This window comes from Chiloscyllium punctatum, chromosome 6 (assembly GCF_047496795.1).
Source record: "Chiloscyllium punctatum isolate Juve2018m chromosome 6, sChiPun1.3, whole genome shotgun sequence".
Lineage (NCBI taxonomy): Eukaryota > Metazoa > Chordata > Chondrichthyes > Orectolobiformes > Hemiscylliidae > Chiloscyllium > Chiloscyllium punctatum.
The window spans coordinates 26,185,749-26,208,299 of NC_092744.1; the positions used below are offsets into that span (position 1 = coordinate 26,185,749).

The 22,551-nt window shown below is 41.1% G+C and overlaps 1 protein-coding gene across 1 annotated transcript in view; it reads right to left on the bottom strand.

Moving 5' to 3' along the window:
- LOC140478634 (scavenger receptor cysteine-rich domain-containing protein DMBT1-like) overlaps positions 1 to 22,551 on the bottom strand; it is a 151,795-nt gene that overhangs the window by 126,696 nt on the left and 2,548 nt on the right. Inside the window, exons 2-5 of the mRNA XM_072571852.1 lie at positions 7,561 to 7,872; positions 6,736 to 6,906; positions 2,409 to 2,723; positions 1,763 to 1,837 (exon numbers count right to left, since the gene is read on the bottom strand). Coding sequence (XP_072427953.1) covers positions 1,763 to 1,837; positions 2,409 to 2,723; positions 6,736 to 6,906; positions 7,561 to 7,872 — 873 coding nt within the window. The remainder of the gene's footprint in view (positions 1 to 1,762; positions 1,838 to 2,408; positions 2,724 to 6,735; positions 6,907 to 7,560; positions 7,873 to 22,551) is intronic.

The window sequence follows — 22,551 nt, forward strand, 5'->3', positions numbered from 1 at the left end:
ATCTTCTAAATGAAGGAATTATGATAAAATGATTACTATTGGTAATACACAAAATCTAAGAATTGGAGAATTCTAGAGGTCATAATATAAGTTTAGGACACAGATAGCACAAATAAGAGCAAAGAGTGTATTGAATGTAAAGATCAGTGCAGTAAAATCAAGATTAAATTTAAAATGGCATACCAGAGCATATCAAATTGACATCTTCTTTATGTTCACAGTCATGATTGGCCATTACTGACAATTGGCAGTCCCACAGGAATAATTCACTCCCCTTGCATTTAATTTCATCAATCCATATTGTGCCATTTCCTCTTTCAAACAGCACCTCTTCCAGAGGTGAGACTGGATGACCACAGTTTAAATGCCGACAGACCACAGCAGCATCCTTCCTATCCCAGGAATCATCACAAACTGTTCCCCATGTACCATTGATGAATATTTCAACTCTTCCAGAACAATTATTAAATCCTGCAGCCAGCTGCAATTCTGCAGAAACAAAAGTTATGTGTGAGAATTTGAAGTGTTTTAACTTGCATTTGAATATAATTGCTTTGTTTGCTTTGTTCCAGGATTAAGAAAAAAAATGACACAGGGTGTACCATCTACAAAGTACATTGCATTGACTTATCAGAACTCCTTCAACAGCACTTTCAAAACACATGACCTCTGACACATATGTAGACAAGGTCACAAGGTCATATGTACAGTGTACCAGCAGCTAAAATGCCACTCCAAGTTACATACCATCTTCAAATTCATCTGCTATCATCTTTCCTTTTTGGTCACTCAGTCAAAAATCTCCTACTTCCCCTAGATAGCAACACTATGTTCCTGCATCCCAAGGACTGTTGTAGTTCATGAAGACAGATCATTACCCCACTCTCATCAAGAAATAGACAAACAATAAATGCTGGATTAGTCAGTGACAGCTCTGGGATAATTTGCTGCAATCCAAAAAATAAATAAGTTGACCAATTTGTACTGCAGAAGATAACTGTTTACTCATGTTTAAAGAGAGATCATTTAAAACATGGAAATGGAGTGTAATTGAAAACTTGACAGTGATGTTGAACTTTGCCAGATTTCAACGGTCCCGAACAGAGGCAATATGTTCATTCCAGTGTGAAATACTGAATAAATGCAGTCTGACAGCTGATGCTGTGTTGCTTTGTTCAGACTATTTTTCCCAATATTTTGTCCCCGGATTAATCTTTCAACCATTTCCATAAATGAGTGATACCAAATTATCAAGCGTTTGATGCTATGTTCCTGTTACTACCACTAGTATAACCAATCCTGATGGGTGTGATACCAGCTGGCAATTGAAGACAATTGTGCACTATACTTAACTCAGGCATTTGCACTCGCTGCTCTACATTAAATAATTGGTCGGAGAAAGTGAGGATTGAAGATCAGAGTCAAAAAGTGTGGGACTGGATAGAACAGCAGGACAGGCAGCATCCGAGGAGCAGGAGTTCAACATTTTGAGTACAAGCCCTTCATAACATTCCTGATGAAGGTCTTATGCCCGAAACATCAACTTTCTTGCTCCTCGGATGCTGCCTGACCTACTGTGCTTTTCCAGTGGCACACTTTTTGACATGAAATAATTGGTATTAATGATGCAAAATAATTGTAAAAGTTGAAATGATGGACAGATTGTAAAGAACCACTTTAGTATTGATATCAGAAATTTCACAAAGAAACAAAAAAGGAATCCGACTGCATGACATTTGTTCATATCCATATCAATAATTACCAAACTTTTCTGAAGCTGGTTGAGTTTTACTGTTCTTCATGTCTCCCACATTGCGTATTTTCCTTGGATTTCGTTCTAAAAAAGAAACATTTAGTTACTACAGCAACAACTTGTGTTCATACAGCACACTAGATGTCCCAAGCCACTTCATGGGACCACAATAAATAAAACAAAATATAACACGGAGGTAAAGAGTAGATATTGGGTCAGAAGATAAAAGTCATGGTCAATTGGGGTCATATTTTAAGAGGTATTGCAAGGGAGAAAAGAGATGGATAGAAGCAGGGAGGTGAAGTGGAAGAATTATGAAGCTGAGAACCTAAGCAATTGAAGACATCTCTATGCAGCAATTGTAATTGGAAATGCCCAAGAGACCAGGCTTACTGGATGGCAGATATGTAGGAGAATTATACGGCTGCAGCAGTTTAAAGTAATAGGGTGTTGTCAAGTAGTGGAAGCAATTATGAACTCGGATGAAAATTTCAAAACAAAATGCTGCTTGACCAGGAGACCATAGAGGTGAGAGAGCAAAGATATTATCTGGACACTGACAATGAAAGCGTGAATAACAAATTTGAGAATGACAGAAATATTAAAACATTGGTGAAATATTTCACGACAAAACTTTTCCATTTGCACTTCTTACCTGAACAGATAACTCCAACATCTTCCTGGTGGTCACAATTATGTTTACCCCATGGTGAAGATGGACATTGCCACAAGAAAATATCATGCAAGCGACAGTTCACATCATCGAGCCAGATCGGTCCAGAACCGCTTCCAAATGTAACATCACTATCCACAGATTGGGCAGATCCACAGCTGAGCTGTTTACAAACAACTTCCGCATCCTTCATATCAAAAGAATCAGCACAAACAGTCCCCCAGGTCCCATTGTAGAAAACTTCAACTCTGCCCTGACATGGGTTTGCTCCATCCTGCAGCCGAACAGCTCTGTGGTCTGTAGAACAAACAGTGAGCTTTAATCTGAAACAAAGACAGATATTGCTGGAAAAACTCTGCAGGTCTGGCAGCATTTGCTGAAAGAAACCAGAGTTTCTGTTTCAAGTCCAGTGACTTTATCAGAACTGATCGCAGCTTGGAAAAACTGAATTTTTATGATGAAGAACAGATTGGGGATGGGAGAAGGGAGAAATGAGTGAATAGATGGAGACGGAGATGGAGCCCAGAGAGAGAGATGTGAAAGAGTTTGGTCAACTTGGAGATTATGCTTAGGCCAGGGGAGAAGATAAACTGCTTAATTGATCTGGAGAGCCAAAGAATGGAAAGTCTGTGCTGAAAGCAAAACCTTGCAGTGTGATAATAGGTGCAAGAGTGGGTGAAAATGGGTTGGCTGTGCTAAAAGCAATCCATGTTATGACACGACTGATTATGGGAATGGGAAAGAAATATCAAACAATGAAATCAGGCTGTAAAGTTATTTAATTTGATACCAAGTGCCAGAGACTGCAGGATCTCAAAATGGAACATGAGATGTTTACTCTGAGACTCACTGGAACACTGCTGCAGGCCTGTATCAGAAATGGGACCATGGTGATGTGCTGAAATGGCATGCAGTTGGATGCTCTGGGTCATTTAAATGAACAGAATGTTGGTGTTCTGTGAAATGGTCACCCAATTTGCATTTCATGTTGCCAATGTAGAGGAGACCACACAGTGGCTGCAGTTGATTAGATTGAATAAAGTAAAAACAAATTGCTGCTTAACCTGGAAGGATGTCCTATGGTCTTGGATGAGGAGGAAGGAGGAGGTAAGCAGGTGTTACACCATCTGTGATTGCACAGGAAGGTAACACGGGAATGTAAGGACATGTTGGGAATGAAGGAGGAGTGGACCAGAGTGTCCCAGAGGCAAAGGTAGCTTTGGAAAGCTGAGATAGAAGAGGAGGTGAAAGTATGACTTTTTGTGACATCCTATTAGAGGTGTTAGAAATGACAGCTAACAATCCTTTGAAAGTGGAGGATGGTGGGATGGTAAGTGAGGACTGGGGAACCTGTCATATTTGTGGGAGGGAGGAGAATGGGTGAGGGCAGAAATGCTGGAGATGGACAGGGCATGGCTAAAGACCCTGAGGCTACAGTTGCAGAGAATCCTTGGTTGAGGAAAAAAGTGGGCATTTCTGAGGCCCCCAAGTGGAAGGTAACATCATCACAACAGATTCAACACAGATAGAGAAAACGGGAGAATAGGATGGCATCCTTACAGAAAGTAGGATGTGAGGATATTTAGTCCAACTAATCGTAGGAGCTGGTTAGTTTGTAATGAATATTAGTAGCACCTCCCCCCCACCCCAAAATGGAAGGGGAGTGGTCAAGGAAGCAAAGGGAAGTTTTGGAGCAGAACCAGATGAAGGGAACAGCACAGTGGAAATTGGAAGCGAAATTGATATTTTTTTCCAGTTCAGAATGAGAGAGGGAAGCAGCACAATGATGTCAACATTTTTTTCAAAAAATAGAGTTGTGAAAGGTTTAAGTAATATTTGAACAGAGATGTTCCATGTGTCCCACCAAGAGCCAAGTCTATGCTGGTACCTATGCTGGTAATCATAGCCACATCATTGTTTTGAAGAAAGTGAGAGGACTTCGGGGAGAAGTTGTTCAAAGTGAGGATGAGCTTGTCAAAGCAGATGAGGGTGGTGATTGGGCCACAACATCACGTCTAGCCCACAATTCATTGAGGTGGAGTGCACATGAACTAAACTAAGACTTTTGCTGAGGACAGAATGTTCAGTATCAAACTTTAACCTTCTGTTCAGTTGACTGAACTGTTCAAATCAATTGTGCAATCTAAACATCTGTTGAAAAACAATGACTACTTTTAAAATGAATTCAAAGATAGCAGTTTGCTCCATCCCAGGACAATTAACTTAAAAATATAAAACTTAGAAGATGTTCCACTGTCTGAAATTTCCCATATGTTATCTTTATGTGAGGTCCACTACTTTTCATTTTTATAAATGATCAGGATATGAGAATAAGAGGTGTGGTTGGTAAGTTTGCAGATGACACCAAAATTGGAGATGTAATTGAGAATGAAGAAGGTCACCTCAGATTACAACGGGACCTTGATCAGATGGGCCAATGGGCTAAGAGGTCCAAGATGGGATTTAACTTCGATAAATGTAAGATGCTGCATTTTGGGAAAGCAAACCTTAGCATGACTTACACACTTATGGTAAGGACCTCAGGAATGTTGCTGAACAAAGAATCCTTGGAGTGCATGTTCACAGCTCCTTGAAAGTGGAGTTGCAGGTAAATAGGATAGTGAAGAAGGCGTTTGGTATGCTTTCCTTTATTGGTCAGAGTATTGAGTACAAGAGTTGGGAGGTCATGTTGTAGCTGTACAGGACATTGGTTAGGCCACTGTTGGAATATTGTGTGCAATTCTGGTCTCCTTCCTATTAGAAAGATGTTGTGAAACTTGAAAGAGTTCAGAAAAAAATTACAAGGATGTTGCCAGGTTTGGAAGATTTCAGCTATAGGGACAGGCTGAATAGGCTAGGGCTGTTTTCCCTGGAGCGTCAGAGGCTGAGGGATGACCTTATAGAGGTGTATAAAATCATAAGAGTCATGGATAGGATAAATAGACAAAGTCTCTTCCCTGGGGTGGTGTGAGGGGAGTCCAGAACTAGAAGGCATAGGTTGAGAGGGGAAAGATATAAAAGAGACCTAAGGGACAACTTTTTCATGGAAAGGGTAGTACGTGTATGGAATGAGCTGCCAGAAGAAGTGGTGGAGTCTAATACAATTGCAACATTTAAAAGACATCTGGATGGGTATATGAATGGGAAGGGTTTGGAGGGATATGGGCCAGGTACTGGCAGGTGGGAGTAGGTTGGGTTGGTATATCTGGTCTGCATGGGCAAGTTGGGCTGAAGGGTATGTTTCTGTGGGATATAGGTAAATTAATGTTACTTCTGCAATTCTGCAATTCCATTTTACAAAGTAAAATGGACTCACACCAGTGTGTAATTGTTTTAGCCACGAGCTGAGTCAACAAGAATGGAAACGATGTGGAGGAAATATATAATTGTTTTTGTATTAGCTAAAACTGTATGTCAGAATGAAATGTGACTTCAAAACAATGGTAGACATTATGGGCAAGTAGATAAGATGTTGTGAGGGGATGAAGTTAAGCTAGATACACCTGTACAAACAGTAGGTATAAACATCTGTTTCCCACTTTTACAGAGACAGAGGAACAAACCCCAATTAAAAGGGTCATAGGGATCAGAACGGCCTCGGGAAAGGCACAGATGAAGGGGGTAGATAATGATGAAGAAAGAATATGCCTAACAATGACCTACAGCAGGATGAGGTCAAACAGCCTTGTGAGGCCAGGAATAAGCATTTTGTCACAGACAAGGCCGGATAAGGCAAGAGATAAACAGGGGTAATGGGGGCCGGTCTTAGGGAAGTGGAAGATGTAAGCGGGGAGGAGCAATGTAAAACAAAAGACATCAAATCATATAAATATTATGTATGAATTGAACTTGGTGTGTGTATGTCCTCTACCTTATAGGCACTGGACATCTCACCCACTTGCAAGTGTAAAATAAAGGACACTGCTGATTCAGATTTTGTCTCAGACTGCAATTATTGAGGTGTGTGAGATTTGTTTCTCACATTTCCATACTGTACATCTCTATGACTCTACAAGTGAACCAATGGCCTTTTCCTTAATTAATGCATTAGGCCACACATTGAATTATTCATTGATTACCAGGAATAAATGTGAATATCAATCTGAGCCCAGTTTTTTTGAAGAGTTCCATTTGACAGGACTGGAAATGGTAAATATTTGAAAGGACATATTACCTGAGCAGATAACACCAGCATCTTCTTTATGATTGCAGTCACTATCACTCCATGACTCCATCAGACATTCCCATAGAACAGAATCATTCACTCCACAGTCTAACCAAATAGGCCCCACTCCTGGACCAAACCAACCGGAAACTGTTGCATTTAAAGCCTGTCCACACTTCAGCTGGTTACAAACAACCTGGGCATCTGCTAAATCCCAGGAATCATCGCATGCAGTTCCCCAGCTTCCATTGTAGTAAAGTTCCACCCTTCCAGCACAGTCACTTCCACCATCCACCAGTCTTAACTGAATTTGATCTGAATGACAGGAATGAAAAAGAATTGTTGAGAATTATCAACTGCAACTCCTCACAACACAGATACTACAATGCTACAAATAATCATGGGTATGAAAAAGAAAAGTAAAATGACTAATTTTATTATTTTAATTTACAGAGCTCAGCTCCATCTGAATCTGCTTGAGAAATTAAGCCTGAGTTTAAAATCCAGTTTCTTTACATCGGTGTCATACTTCAGGTCAGCATTTTTTTTATGTGACTCAAAGATAATGGTCCTGTTGATTAGCAGGGTGAAATATTCGGGCGCAGTTATCATCAAAATGAGACTAATGGAAAGTAAACATCCATGAAGAAAAGCTGTCAATCTTTCCTTGCACACGTCATAACTATCTAAGGATAGTTACGGCTCAAAAAAAAACGATTCGTACTAATAGTGCTATGCTATTCAAGCTTCATCATCGATACCAATCACCCTACTTTTTTCGAGCTCCTTCTATCTCATATGCACACCTACTTTCCCATTTCACGAAACAGTGGACAGACCTACCCGTTCCACGTGGTTGTAGACACCCTGTTAGAACATAAGATTCTCCTGAATATTGCATTACTGTTATTATCGACTCTGCGGGCAGCAGAACAATGGTTAGATCTGAGGATATAAAGAAGGTCATACCAGAGCACACCACTCCCACGTCATCTCCAATTGATGACTGCTCCGTTTTTGTAAAAGTGCAATTCCAAAGGAAGGGTTCACTCCCGTTGCACCTGACATTACTGATCCAGGTTGGTCCGGTGCCTTTCCCAAACTTCAAGTGGTTGTAAATGCTTATTGCAGAGCCACACTTCAGCTGTCTGCACACCACTTCTGCTTCATTGAAATTCCACTGAGTGTCAGTCACTCTCCCCCAAACACCGTCATAATAAACCTCCACACGGCCTTCGCAAATGCTCTCTCCGTTCACCAATCGTAACTGCCAATCTTCAGCTGTAAGAACGCAATTTTATAATCAACGTTCATGCAATGTTTCAAAAAGACAGCAACTGAACACAAGCTATGACCATTAATCTTATTGCACAATTTATCTATTCCCCAATTAATGAACAGAGAATAGAAAGCAGGAATAGAAAGGAGTCAATAATTGAAATGTAGAGATCGTCAGGAAGATTAATGTTTCAAAAGACTCGGTCAGAGCTGCTGTGCTCAGACGGACAGGGTCTTTCCGAGCGGGGAAGATAAAAGAATGCATGTTGTCAATTTATTTTTATTATTATTATTTTCAAGGATGGAGCTACCACTGGAGAGGCCTAGTGACGGTTTGTGACTTCCATTAATCTTGCAATCCTATTCTGCAGGTAAAGACATAGCTCTTTAAGGGAGTGAGTTCCTGGATCTGAAGGAGTACGACGGTACTACAACGTTGGTATTTTACCAAGTAAGTGTGGTGTGTGAGTTGAAAGGCAATTTGCTGGTGCTGGTGTTTTCCTGCGGCTGTTGCCTTTAATTCCATAAATGACAGATGTCTCGGACTTGGGAAGTTGTTGATGGAGCTTTGATGAATTGTTGCAGTGAATCTTTGGAATAACGTATCTGTTCCATATCGATCTGATATAGCGTATTATTAGTTGCATATCATGACTGAGGATGTCCAATAAGAGAGGTTCGTCTGGTATGACCATGTAGTATATGAGAAGGAATAGGCCATTTGGCTCATTGAGTCTGAGCTGTCATGGGATCATGGCTGGTCTGTTTCTCAACCAGTCTCTCCTGCCTTCTCCAGGTAACTCTTGATTCACTTACTAATCGAGAACCTATCTATCCCTTTCTTAAATGCACTCAAGGACTTCACTTCCACAGCCCTCTGCAGCAATGGGTTTCACAGAGTCACCACCAAAGTGGCCAAAATGGGTGATCTACAGAGCACTTCTCATGTTATGTGTTAGCCTTTTCCTTTATAGTTGAGCACATCAATCATTGCCAATTGGAATGTTTTTGTAATATCTTCAAATAGCTTTTTGGTTAATTTTCCAGAATTCCTGACAGGAACTGACAAGGCTACAGGGGTTAATCTGATCAATTGTTTAGCTTCACTTTGTGTTTATGATTCTGTGGTTTAGTATGGCACGTAGCCTTATGCTGAAGCTTCTCAAGGTTGCACCCTCATCTTTAGGTGTATCATTTATTGTTTATCCTTCTGCAGTCCTCATTAAGAGGGTGGAGGCCATCTGCCTTGAAGGTAATGGTACAATGAAAGGTATGGCATGCCAGACGTTTACTGTTTGTGGTGAAATGAAATATTGCTGCTTATTATGGATGTCCAGCCAAAGAGTGTGGTGCTGGAGAGCACAGCCGGTCAGGCTGAGAGATAAATGGCCCATTTATCTCTCAGCCCCCTTGGCCCACAAGCCTCATTCCTGATGATGGGTTTATGCCCAGAACATCAACTCTTCTGCTTCTCGGATGCTGCCTGACCGACTGTGCTTTTCTAATACCACACTCTTCACACTCTTCCACTCTGATCTCCACCATCTGCAGTCTTCACTTTCTCCTTATGGATATCCAGTTTTGGGCTATTTGATTTGCCCTGGAACAAACCAATTGAGTGCTGTATTAGTGACAAACTATTGTTAAGGGCACCCTCTCTGCAAAGATGGCATTTTCCACAATAAGAAGTCCATTGTAGTTACAGGGACCAATATTGCCATTGATAGGTGCATCTGAGTTGAGTAGACATGTTTAGGTAATGTGCTTCTCTTGTATTTGTTCCCTTATTACCTGCTGCATGGCTAGATCTTCACAACTGGCCAAGCATCCTCTCTCAAGATGGCAGTGACAGAAAGTTCACTACACACATTGAAGAAATCAACACAGAATGTTTTTAATACTCTCCTAGACTGAAATTTAGTAGACTGTTAACTGAGTCAATAATAATAATTCACTAGAAGAATAATTTTCTCAGAACATTTATGGAAAGTAAAGTCATGTCATGTGTACTTTCCATACCATATTAAAAGGGTCCTGTATTAATAAGGTGTTGACCGATTAAACAAACAAATTTAAGTCAGCACAAAGTACCTAAAAAGTATTGCATTCATTCTCTAAATAACTTTCTATCATTTAATTATTCATGGTAGCTTTGTGTTTGACTTAAAACTACGAGTCTTGTTTCCATGTACCCTCTTATCCCTGGATAGCCAATAATGGTTGGCCTCACACATAAAATTATTATGTTAGCTGGCATCCATTACTACTTTGATCATGGACAGAAGAGTGGGGAACATCCAAATTCCTTCAATACCATAAAGAAAATAATTCTTACGTTTTATCATGAATGGCCTGGCAGTGAAATTAATTTAATGCCCCTTTTTCCTTGATTCTGGCACCAGTATCGAAATAAAAACTTTCTCAATGTTATCGGTTCCTTTCACAATATCAAAATTCACATAAAATCATTATTTAATTGCAAGGAAAGAAAAATCATTTGTCACTGCATGGTCTCTTCCTAATTTAATACTTGGATGCACCAACCATATGCTGTCAACAAGTGATACTCAAATGGTATTCTATTTTCCAGGTGTGCTGGCAGTCTAAACTCTGAATATTCAATTCAGAATGACAAATAAAAAAAATACTTGGGCTCACGATATGTGTGTTAATATGGGTTACGGGTCATACACACCCACTTGTGACATCTGCTTCATGGTGGCGAGCTCACATCAACCTAGCATATTGCTTTGAAAATTAATTGATCTCTAGTCAGTGTTATATCCAGTGTACCCAGCTGACATAGATTCATAGTTGGGCCCCTTACATCAAATACTCAACAGATTCATTTCAATTTCCTCTGATAACAAAGATAAATTGAAGAAAAATTAGTTACTCTGACACCTTGGTCACCGATATATCACAGGTTAAGCAGAATATGCTATTGCACATTTCCACTCACAAATAGTAACAATATAATTATCAGAGTAATTGATATTTCACATTGAGCTCATGCCTACCTGAACAGATGACACTAGCGTCATTTCTGTGTGTGCAGTCATGGTGGCCCCTGGATGCAATTGGGCAGTCATTTAGACGGATTTCATTGCCAGTGCAAACGTGGATATAATTCCATATTGGCCCATTTCCCTCTCCAAAGTATGCACCTTTTGGAGTTGAGATTGCACCTCCACAATTGAGTTGATTGCAGACCACAGCTGCATCTTGTAAATCCCAATGGGTATCACATACTGTGTTCCAGGTGTTATCAAACATTATTTCCACTCTTCCTGAGCAGGTATCATTACCACCAACTAACCGTGGTCTCCTTTTTCCTTTGTCCAAGAACAATGATCATTTTTCAGTGGATTTATATTCATTTAGTAGACTTCTCATTCAATTTCAAAATGTGCACAAAAGCAATCATTCAAATAAGAAAAGAAATAAAAACTGAGAAACATTAGAAGAAACATATCATGGTGATCCAGCATATTCCCGTCTATCATACCAATGAAACACAGCAGTGCCACAGTGAAAGAATGGGAGTTACTTTGGAAAAACTTTGGAACTCCTGTTGGAGAAAGTGTAGCTTGTTCTATATGAGAAACTCAGAATTTGCTGAAGGAAGAAATTATGTGGCTCTTTCTCTTGTTGCAAATCTAGTCCTGTCTGCATGTACCATTGAAGTGAAATTTACTATTAAAGTAAAATTGAAGTTTGTGCCAAATTTATAGACAGATATTAACTTCACTGGAGAGCAGTCATAATAAATTAATTAATTAGCTGGTTTTAGTTGGTTGCTGTAACTCTAGTAGAGTTGGCTTTCTCTTTATATGTTGTAATCTCAATACATGGGTCTCACTGCAACTTCCATGCAATACCACTAGGATAATGAGTGAAGCTGGAAGGAGGCAGCTTGACTGAGCTTGGGAAAAATACACAGACACAGAGATGGCGGCCTGGAGCCATTGCATCACCCAGAAGTCCGATTTACACCTCTATTCCAAGAGAACTATCAACCAAACCTTACACTCTAGACTGAAACTAACTTTCGCACCTCTTACTAGCCAACATAGACAGTATGCAGCCTAGACATTTAGCAGACATTCAACTTCAACAAAGTACATTCAAATACATTCTTAACTATTTGCACCCCATTGACTTTAAAGAAAGAACCAGTAACACAATGGCAAGCACAGATTTAGCATGAAGATAAGAGGCCCGCATTAGTATAATTGCAGGCCCTGAACTCATCTGAAGGAGATATCCCCACAGCTATCTCCAGATGAGGGATCCCAAGAGCTACTCCCCCAACACCTAATTCCATTGGCTATTTCCAAGAACAATCCCTGGAAGGTGATCGCCACAGCAATTTTGAAACCCAATGACACAGACCTGTTCTGAGTCAGGGAAACCAATGGCAACTGACCATGACCAGAAGACCTAAGAACTGACAACCTCCATGTAGTCATTGGAATCAGATTGACTTTGTTAGGTGCATGCTCCCCACTCTCTACACCCGACACCTTCCCCTTCCACCGCATAAGGTACAAAATTTGCACAAACACCTCCCCCCTCACTTCCTTCCAAGGCCCTAAAGGATCATATCAACTCTGGCAGAGATTTTCCTGCACATCCACCCACTTCGTTTACTGCATCACTTGCTCTCAATATGGTTTTGTCTACATCGGGGAGACTGAGTGCCAATTTGCAGAATGTTTCAGGGAATAACTCTGGCCCACATGCACCAAACATCCCCACCGCCCTATAACCAACCATTTGAACTCCCCCTCACACTCCCCCATGGACATGCAAATCCTGGCCCTCCTACATCATCAAATCAAAACCATCCACCAACTGGAGGAAGAACACCTCAAATACCACCTGCGGACCCTACAACCACATAGCATCAACATTGACTTCACCAGTTTCCATATCTCCCCAGACCTCAGCCTATCATAACCGACTTACCTTCCCCCAGCCCAAGCCTCAACCACATTTATCTCTCAGCCCCCTTCCCCATCCACATTCCTGATGAAGGGCTTATACCTGAAATGTCGACTCTCTTGCTCCTTGGTTTCTGGCTGTTCTGCTTTACTTTTTGCAGCACCACACTTTGGAAGTCTGTTTCTCCAACATCTACAGTCACTTTCTCATTGTTAACTATGAAGTTCTTGTTTGGGGTTGTGAACCTGGGTCCATCAGAAAAGCCTTGGCTGACCAATATATCCATTAGATTAGAGTCTCCTGGGTTGAAAATTGACTCCAAGCTAACCACAGCCAGTGGTACTGTGCACTAGTGAATAAAGAGTGACGGGACTCAGCCTCTGTAAAACGGGTTCACTCTAGAAACCCATTGACCTGACAAAAACCACAAGGCCTTAGACAAGTCCTGAGGTTAAAGCCAGGCCTACAAAACCACCAAACGTAAGGAAAAACTTGCACTCACCCAATAAATCCAATACTCATACCATCACATCAGTGGACTTAACCCAGACTGAAGGCCTGCACAGACTGAAGTCTTTATTGAAGCACTGGGTACGGCAAATGGGAACAACCACCTGTACTCCAAAATTGCACTTTTCCCCAGTGGTGAGCTTAAACTCTGAGACACCAAAATTTCTAACCTAGCTAGCAGGCAGGTAGTGACACTGCAGGGACTCCAAGGTTCGGAAGCCTGGTTAAAGTTTCTGTGATTAAAATTGCTGTTTAAGTTTTAAAACTGTTTAATCTGTGTTTTATTTAATTGTGTTTTTTATTACTGTCCTCTGTATAATTGATAGTGTTAATTTCACTGTTTAGAATTTTAACTTGTATTTACTTGTACTTACTTTTTTTGTTTTAAATACACACCAAGATTCTTTTGCCTGAAACACCTGTCCACTACCTTCTTTATTTCACATTCCCTAAATAAGTCCAGTGTCAGAACCAGGGATCTGGGGATGATTTGAACCACCTAAAAATCAGCAAATTATTGATTGCAAACCAAAACCCTGCATAATGCAGGGTTATTTGACTGATCAAGCATTACTTACTAACAGTTTTGCGTTTGGATACTGATGAGGATGATAATTAGTCAGTAGAATATAAAATACAGAAAGTGCCAAGTCCCTGTCATCATGCTAGGATGCTATATTCTCTCAAGGTGTCAGGAGCAAGGATGACACAGAGTGACTTCAGGGTATTATTCTCATGGAGGGTAAACGAACAGGTTATGTTCCATCTTGGTTCCAACATTATTAGATGAGAAGATGAAGTCTGTAACACAGATTGTTAGGGAGCTAGGAAAGAGATTTAAATAGCGGACTTTGAAAGCAGTCATCTCAGCTACATTCGGTATCACATGCTATTAAAAGTGTTTGGCTAGAGAATTGATGGACAATTAAAGGCATCCAAATTTTGAGGCAGATATAACTTGTACAACATTGGTAGGTTGCATCATATCATAATCAAGGCTATGATCCTGGCTGCAACATTTTTTGCTGCTGCTGACCAGTATTAAAATTAACTTGCTTTTGGATGGAATCCTGAGAGATAGATCAAAATGAAGGGAAGAAAATCTGATTTTTGGAAAAAAAAAGTCAACAATTTATTTGACAGACCATGTTAAAGAAGATTTTTCTTCCAATCAGATTGTGAAAAAATTGTGAAAAAAGCAATTAAAGATATTCTATCTAAGTACACACAGCATTTATGACCAGGTTAATGATTTGAAGCTGTGAATATAGAGATCTGTATGATGTAATGATTCAAGATTCCAGGGTGACTAAAACTGAGGACTAAATGCACAAGGGTGTTCATCATTTCGGAAAGATTGGCAACAAAAAATTGAAGTAGTTCTTCTGTGTTCATTCTAATTTCTTCAACATTCCATTTTCAAAGTACACTACCATTTCTGAGAAATATTTCAGTATCATTCTACATGAAGGAAATGTTTTTAATTTGCACCAGTTTCCAATTCTCTGATCTTCTGTCTACACCAGTAAAAGATGTGTTTTTTGACAAGAAAAACAGAAAACAATAGACTTCTTGAACACTGGATATTGTGAAGTTTTTGATAGCTAAATGATCTTTGTTCATAAGTGACAAAAAGCCAAAAACTCAGAAGGAAAATGCAATATTGACTCACACCGCAAGGGAACTTAAGTAGAGTTAAGGAGAATCCAAAGGGATTTTACAAATACATTAAGGACAAATCAATGTGTCGCAAACAGATAAATCAGGCTCAAATCTTACTGTTAACTAATTGAAAGGTTATTCTCTATTCTGTACACATGATTCTGTCTATCCCATACAGATGGGGAGGCTGTGGTACAATAGTAATACAAAGTCCCTTGAATAAAAGCAAGACACTGTGGATGCTGGAAATCTGAAAGAAACAAAGAGAATGCTGGAAAAACTCAGCAGCTCTGTGGAGACGGAAACAGAGTTAGCATTTCGAGTCTGGTATGTCTCTTCTTCAGAACTCATTTGGAATGGTACAGCACGGTGGCTCATTGGTTTGCACTGTTGCCTCACAGCACCAGTGACCCCGGTTTGATTCCAGCTCAGGCGAATATCTGTGTGGAGTTTGCATATTCTCCCTGTGTCTGCGTGGGTTTCCTCCGGGCGCTCCAATCTTTTCCCACAATCCAAAGATGTACAGACTGGGTGAATTAGCCATGCTAAATTGCCGATAGTGTTCAGGGATGTGTAGGTGCATTAGTCAGGCGTAAATGTAGGGCAATAGGGTAGGGGAATGGGTCTGGGTAGGTTACTCTTTGGAGGGTCAGTGTGGACTTGTCATGCCGAAAAGCTTGTTTCCACACTGTAGGGATTCTGTGATGATATAAACCTTCTCTTGTCTGAACAAAAAGGTAACTAGAGAGAGAATAGGGCCCCTCAAGATCAGCAAGGCGGCCTTTGTGTGGAGCTGCAGGAGATGGGGGAGATACTAAATGAGAATTTCGCATCAGCATTTACTGTGGAAAAGGACATGAAAGAGAGAGAATGTCGAGAAATAGATGGTGATGTCTTGAAGAATGTCCAGAATACAGAAGAGGAAGTGCTGGATGTCTTGAAATGGTTAAAAGTGGATAAATCCCCAGGACATCATCAGGTGTACCCGAGAACTCTGTGGGAAGCTAGGAAAGTGATTGCTGGGCCTCTTGCTGAGATATTTGTATCATCTATAGTGACAGGTGAGGTGCTGGAAGACTGGAGGTTGGCTAACGTGGTGCCACTGTTTAAGAAAGATGGTAAGGAAAAGCCAGGGAACTATAGACCAGTGAGCCTGAGATCAGTGGCGGGCAAGTTGTTAGAGGGAATCCTGAGGGACAGGATGTACATGTATTTAGAAAGGCAAGGACTGATTAGGAATAGTCAACATGGCTTTATGCATGGAAAATCGTGTCTCAAAAACTTGATTGAGTTTTTTGAAGAAGCAGCAAAGAGGATTGATGAGGGCAGAATGGTAGACATGATCTATATAGACTTCAGAAAGGTGTTCGACAAGGTTCCCCATGGGAAACTGTTTAGCAAGGTTAGATTTCATGGAATACAGAGAGAACTAGCCATTTGGATATAGAACTGGCTCAAAGTTTGAAGACAAAGGGTGGTGGTAGAGAGTCGTTTTTCAGACTAGTGGCCTGTGACCAGTGGAGTGCCACAAGGATCGGTGCTGGGTCCTCTACTTTTTGTCATTTACATAAATGATTTGGATGCAAGCATAAGAGGTACAGTTAGTAACTTTGAAGATGACACCAAAATTGGAGGTGTCGTGGACAGCGAAGACGGTTACCTCAGATTACAAGAGGATCTTGATCAGATGGGCTAATGCGCTGAAGAAGTGGCAGACAGAGTTTAATTCAGATAAATTGTGAGGTGCTGCATTTTGGGAAAGCAAACCTTAGCAGGACTTATACATTTAATGGTAAGGTCCGAGGGAGTGTTGCTGAACAAAGAGACCTTGGAGTGCAGGTTCATAGCTGCTTGAAAGTGGAGTCACAGGTAGATAGGATAGTGAAGAAAGTGTTTGGTATGCTTTCCTTTATTGTTCAGTGTATTGAGTACAGGGGTTGGGAGGTTATGTTGCAGCTGAACAGGACATTGTTTAGGCCACTGTTGGAATATTATGTGCAATTCTGGTCTGCTTCCTATCAGAAAGATGCTGTGAAACCTGAATAGGTTCAGAAAACATTTACAAGGATGTTGCCAGGATTGGAGAATTTGAGCTATAGGGAGAGGTTGAATAGGCTGGATCTGTTTTCCCTTGAGCATTGGAGGCTGATGGGTGACCTTATAGAGGTTTATAAAATCATGAGGGGCATGGATAGGATAAATAGACAAAGTCTCTTCCCTGGGGTGTGGGGAGTCCAGAACTAGAGGACATAGGTTTAGGGTGAGAGGAGAAAGCTATAAAAGAGATCTAAGGGGCAACTTTGTCACGCAGAGGGTGCTACGTGTATGGAATGAGCTGCCAGAGGAAGTGGTGGAGGCTTGTACACTTGCAACATTTAAAAGGCATTTGGATGGGTATATGAATAGGAAGGGTTTGGAGGGATATGTTCAACAAGGTAAAAACAATGACTGCAGATGCTGAAAATCAAATACTGGATTAGTGGTGCTGGAAGAGCACAGCAGTTCAGGCAGCATCCAACGAGCAGCGAAATCAACGTTTCGGGCAAAAGCCCTTCATCAGGAATAAAGGCAGTGAGCCTGAAGCATGGAAAGATAAGCTAGAGGAGGGTGGGGGTGGGGAGAGAGTAGCACAGAGTACAATGGGTGAGTGGGGGAGGAGATGAAGGTGATAGGTCAAGGAGGAGAGGGTGGAGTGAATAGGTGGAAAAGAAGATAGGCAGGTCGGACAAGTCAAGGAGTTAGTAACTGAGCTGCAAGTTTGAAACTAGGATGAGGTGGGGAAAGGGGAAATGAGGAAGCTGTTGAAGTCCACATTAATGCCCTGGGGTTGAAGTGTTCCGAGGCGGAAGATGAGGCGTTCTTCCTCCAGTCGTCTGGTGGTGAGGGAGCGGCGGTGAAGGAGGCCCAGGACCTCCATGTCCTCGGCAGAGTGGGAGGGGGAGTTGAAATGTTGGGCCACGGGGCGGTTTGGTTGATTGGTGCGGGTGTCTCGGAGATGTTCCCTAAAGCGCTCTGCTAGGAGGCGCCCAGTCTCCCCAACGTAGAGGAGACCATATTGGGAGCAACGGATACAATAAATGATATTGGTGGATGTGCAGGTGAAACTTTGATGGATGTGGAAGGCTCCTTTAGGGCCTTGGATAGAGGTGAGGGAGGAGGTGTGGGCACAGGTTTTACAGTTCCTGCGGTGGCAGGGGAAAGTGCCAGAATGGGAGGGTGGGTCGTAGGGGGGTGTGGACCTGACCAGGTAGTCACGGAGGGAACGGTCTTTGCGGAAGGCGGAAAGGGGTGGGGAGGGAAATATATCCCTGGTGGTGGGGTCTTTTTGGAGGTGGCGGAAATGCCGACGGATGATTTGGTTGATGCGAAGGTTGGTAGGGTGGAAGGTGAGCACCAGGGGCGTTCTGTCCTTGTTACGGTTGGAGGGGTGGGGTCTGAGGGCGGAGGTGCGGGATGTGGACGAGATGCGTTGGAGGGCATCTTTAACCACGTGGGAAGGGAAATTGCGGTCTCTAAAGAAGGAGGCCATCTGGTGTGTCCTATGGTGGAACTTGTCCTCCTGGGAGCAGATACGGCGGAGGCGGAGAAATTGGGAATACGGGATGGCATTTTTGCAAGAGATAGGGTGGGAAGAGGTGTAATCCAGGTAGCTATGGGAGTCAGTGGGTTTGTAAAAAATGTCAGTGTCAAGTCGGTCGTCACTAATGGAGATGGAGAGGACCAGGAAGGGGAGCCTCCTCCAAAAAGACGGTATAGACACCTATACTTACAATACTATCTTCAGTTTTAGTCTGCTTACTAATGGAACAACCCACATGTTATAGAGGTAATGTAATAGGGTACAATTGACTAATTCTTCCATGGTAGTACTGTCTTATACGGCAGATTTTGGGATTCTGTCCTTAAATTCTTCAGACTTTCAAAGAAGGAGAGCTCATCTCTAATACTTTGGCCCTGTATTGTGCTGTCACAGTTTTCAATGTCGAGAAGATGTGGCCCTGGCTGGTGAGTATCAAACCAGGTGAAATTGTCTCATTAGAGGGATAGAGAATTTTTAATTGAGATGAGGAGTGAGTTCTTCATTCAGAAGACCATGCATCTTTGGAATTTTTAAACTCTGAAAGCTCTTCCAATAAATGCGGAGTGAAATATCATATACAGTCACCAATATTGAAATGGCAATTGCAATCTGAATCTGACTCTCAGCATCAACTATGTTTCGCATGTAATTGATTAAGATGTAGAAAAATAAAGCTGTAAATCTATAATTAAAAATGGTCAGATTTTAAGCTATCTTCCACTTGAAAGCAGGTGGAGGAAAGGATAAAACACTTACCAGAACAAATAATACTGACATCATGTCTGTGCGTGCAATTCTTTTGATTGATTTGTGTCGTAGGGCAAGACCAGAGAATGGTCTCATTTCCCTGGCATTCATAGACGTCTTGCCATATGGGAGCACTGCCCTCTCCAAACTGAGCTCCTTTCAGTACTGATACAAGTTCTCCACATTCGAGTGAGGCGCACACAACATTGGCATCCAGTGAATCCCAGTGTGAATCACACACAGTCCCCCAGGTCATTCCTTTCTGGATCTCCAACCTTCCAGAGCATCTATCTGCTCCACCAACAAGTCTTGGCTGCTTATGACCTGTTATTTTAAAACAATAAGGATCTTTCACTCTACAAGGTAAATGAAGATCTCTATCGCTAATTATGTTGTGCTGAAAATTAAAACAGCATTGTTATTTTTACATTGGAGCAGTCTTACTTTGAAGTTACTGCAACCTATGTTCATCAGATTATAAACCTGATAATCTGCATCTTGGTATTAATAGTTATGAAGTACATAACAAAATTGTTACTATGAGTGAGCTTAGTTTGTTTCCAAGTCAGTTAGAATTCTTAATTACAGCATTAGATTGACTTTCAATTCGAACATCACATTTTCTGCAAATTCTTTCTGAAACTGCACCACAGTAACTCACTCGAACCATTTTGTTTAAGAATGACAAATGGAAAATTGAATCTTTGGGCATTGCTTGGCGAATATGGAAAATGACCATTGTAAGGCAGGTTGTCTTGCAACAGATTTTAGACTATTAGTTTCTATTTTGCTGCAAAGTGGGGAGTAACAAAATTAAAATCGAATTCCAAGAAGCCAACAATAAAGATCTGTTTGTCTGTTCCTCTTATATAAAAGAATAAAATGTTAAGAGTTGTGGAGAGGCTTCTAAGAAAGCAACAATCACTCTCTCTGTCTGGAAACACACAATCAAACATTTTGAATTCTGAGATACAAGCTGAATATAAGATCTCGCTCCTACTGACTGGCTATTTCTGAAAAGATCTGAGATCTTCCTTCATCCTGTGAGTGACAGCAACATGACCTCATTAATAGAAAATGAATAGAACAGTGAAAACATCCTCTAATTCCACCTGTCGGGTTTTGATTCATGATACATAATAACTCCTTTTCAGACATCTGATAGCATTGTAGAGCTATATCTCTTCTCTTTTCCTGTCTACGAATGTATGTGCATGTAGATTTAAAGGAGACCTGATGTAAATTTTCATAACAGGTGGACATAACCCATCTTGACACTTGGTTTGCTAATAATAAACACATTTCTCTGCTTCTTGATGGAACCTTTGCAGAGTTCTCCTCTTTGCCCTAGAAAACAATAACATTAAAGCAATTTAACCATTTTGGTGAATCAATCAATTATACTCGCAGAGTTGTGAGGTTCAATCACTGCTGCACTTCAGTGTCTCAACAAAGCCTGGTGGATTACTGCAGGATTCTTGAATGTGGACAATGTGAGAATGTTTGGGTGGAGTATTAATAATTTTGTAAAGGATGAAAAGGATTAAAAATTAGGTTTATCACATTATCAAATTAACACGGCATTGGGAATGGCTAAAATCAGCCTGTAAATGAAGGAATTATCTCTGATGTGTTTGCAAGATTTGTCTAAGGCTGAGCTAATATAATTGGCAAAGGAATTTAGTGGAGACATTTTTTACAAAACAAAATGTAGCAATAAATAACATGTTGGCACAGCCTTTAGTACTGGTGAATGAAATTATGTGTACTAGTTTGAATGTGATTGGAAAATATTGTCTTGTGCGTTAACTTGGAATGTAGACTATGTCAACACTGCTTGTTAGAGCTCGGGGTGAGTAAATGTGTAACTGTTTCATCAGAAGCTTGCTATCTCTTAAATAGTATAATCCATTGCTTTTGTTACGAAGATTTGAGTTGTGCGTGACAGTTGATGGGTAGGTGCATGCATGAAAATAATGCGTAAATGAAGAAAACTGAGTCTTGTATGGTCTAAAGGCAAAATAAAATGTAAAAATCATCCTTTCACGGAAAATCAAGGGAACCAGGTACTTCAAGCAGTGAGTCATCAGAATTACAATTAAAGCAGCTTGAGTATGATAGCTTGAGACAAAGAGGGAAGGAAGACTGGAACATAAAATAATGGAAATTTGGATGAAAGGACATGATCTTGAGGAAGAACAGACAGATGGATAGGATAAATAGACAAAGTCTTTTCCCTGGGGTTGTTGAGCCTGACCTCGGTGCTGGGCAAGTTGTTGGAGGGAATCCTGAGGGACAGGATGTACATGTATTTGTAAAGGCAAGGACTGATTTGGGATAGTCAACATGGCTTTGTGCATGGGAAATCATGTCTCACAAACTTGATTGAGTTTTTTGAAGAAGTAACAAAGAAGATTGAGTGCAGAGCAGTAGATGTGATCTCTATGGACTTCAGTAAGGCATTCGACAAGGTTCCCCATGGGAGACTGATTAGCAAGGTTAGATCTCATGGAATAAAGGGAGAACTAGCCATTTGGATACAGAACTGGCTCAAAGGTAGAAGACAGAGGGTGGTGGTAGAGGGTTGTTTTTCAGACTGGAGGCATGTGACCAGTGGAGTGCCACAAGGATCGGTGCTGGGCCCTCTACTTTTTGTCATTTACATAAATGATTTGGATGCGAGCATAAGAGGGACAGTTAGTAAGTTTGCAGATGACACCAAAACTGGGGGTGTAGTGGACAGCAAAGAGGTTTACCTCAGATTACAACAGGATCTGGACCAGATGGGCCAATGGGCTGAGAAGTGGCATCAGATAAATGCGGGGTGCTGCATTTTGGGAAAACAAATCTTAGCAGGACTTATACACTTAATGGTAAGGTCCTAGGGAGTGTTGCTGAACAAAGAGACCTTGGAGTGCAGGTTCATAGCTCATTGAAAGTGGAGTCGCAGGTAGATAGGATAGTGAAGAAGGTGTTTGGTATGCTTTCCTTTATTGGTCAGAGTAATGAGTACAGGAGTTGGGAGGTCATGTTGTGGCTGTACAGGACATTCTTAAACAGTGGCACCATGTTTGCCAACCTCCAATCTTCTGGCACCTCACCTGTGACTATCGATGATAAAAATATCTCAGCAAGAGACCCAGCAATCACTTCTCCAGCTTCCCACAGAGTTCTCAGGTACACCTGATGATGTCCTGGGGATTTTCCACCTTTAACCATTTCAAGACATCCAGCAC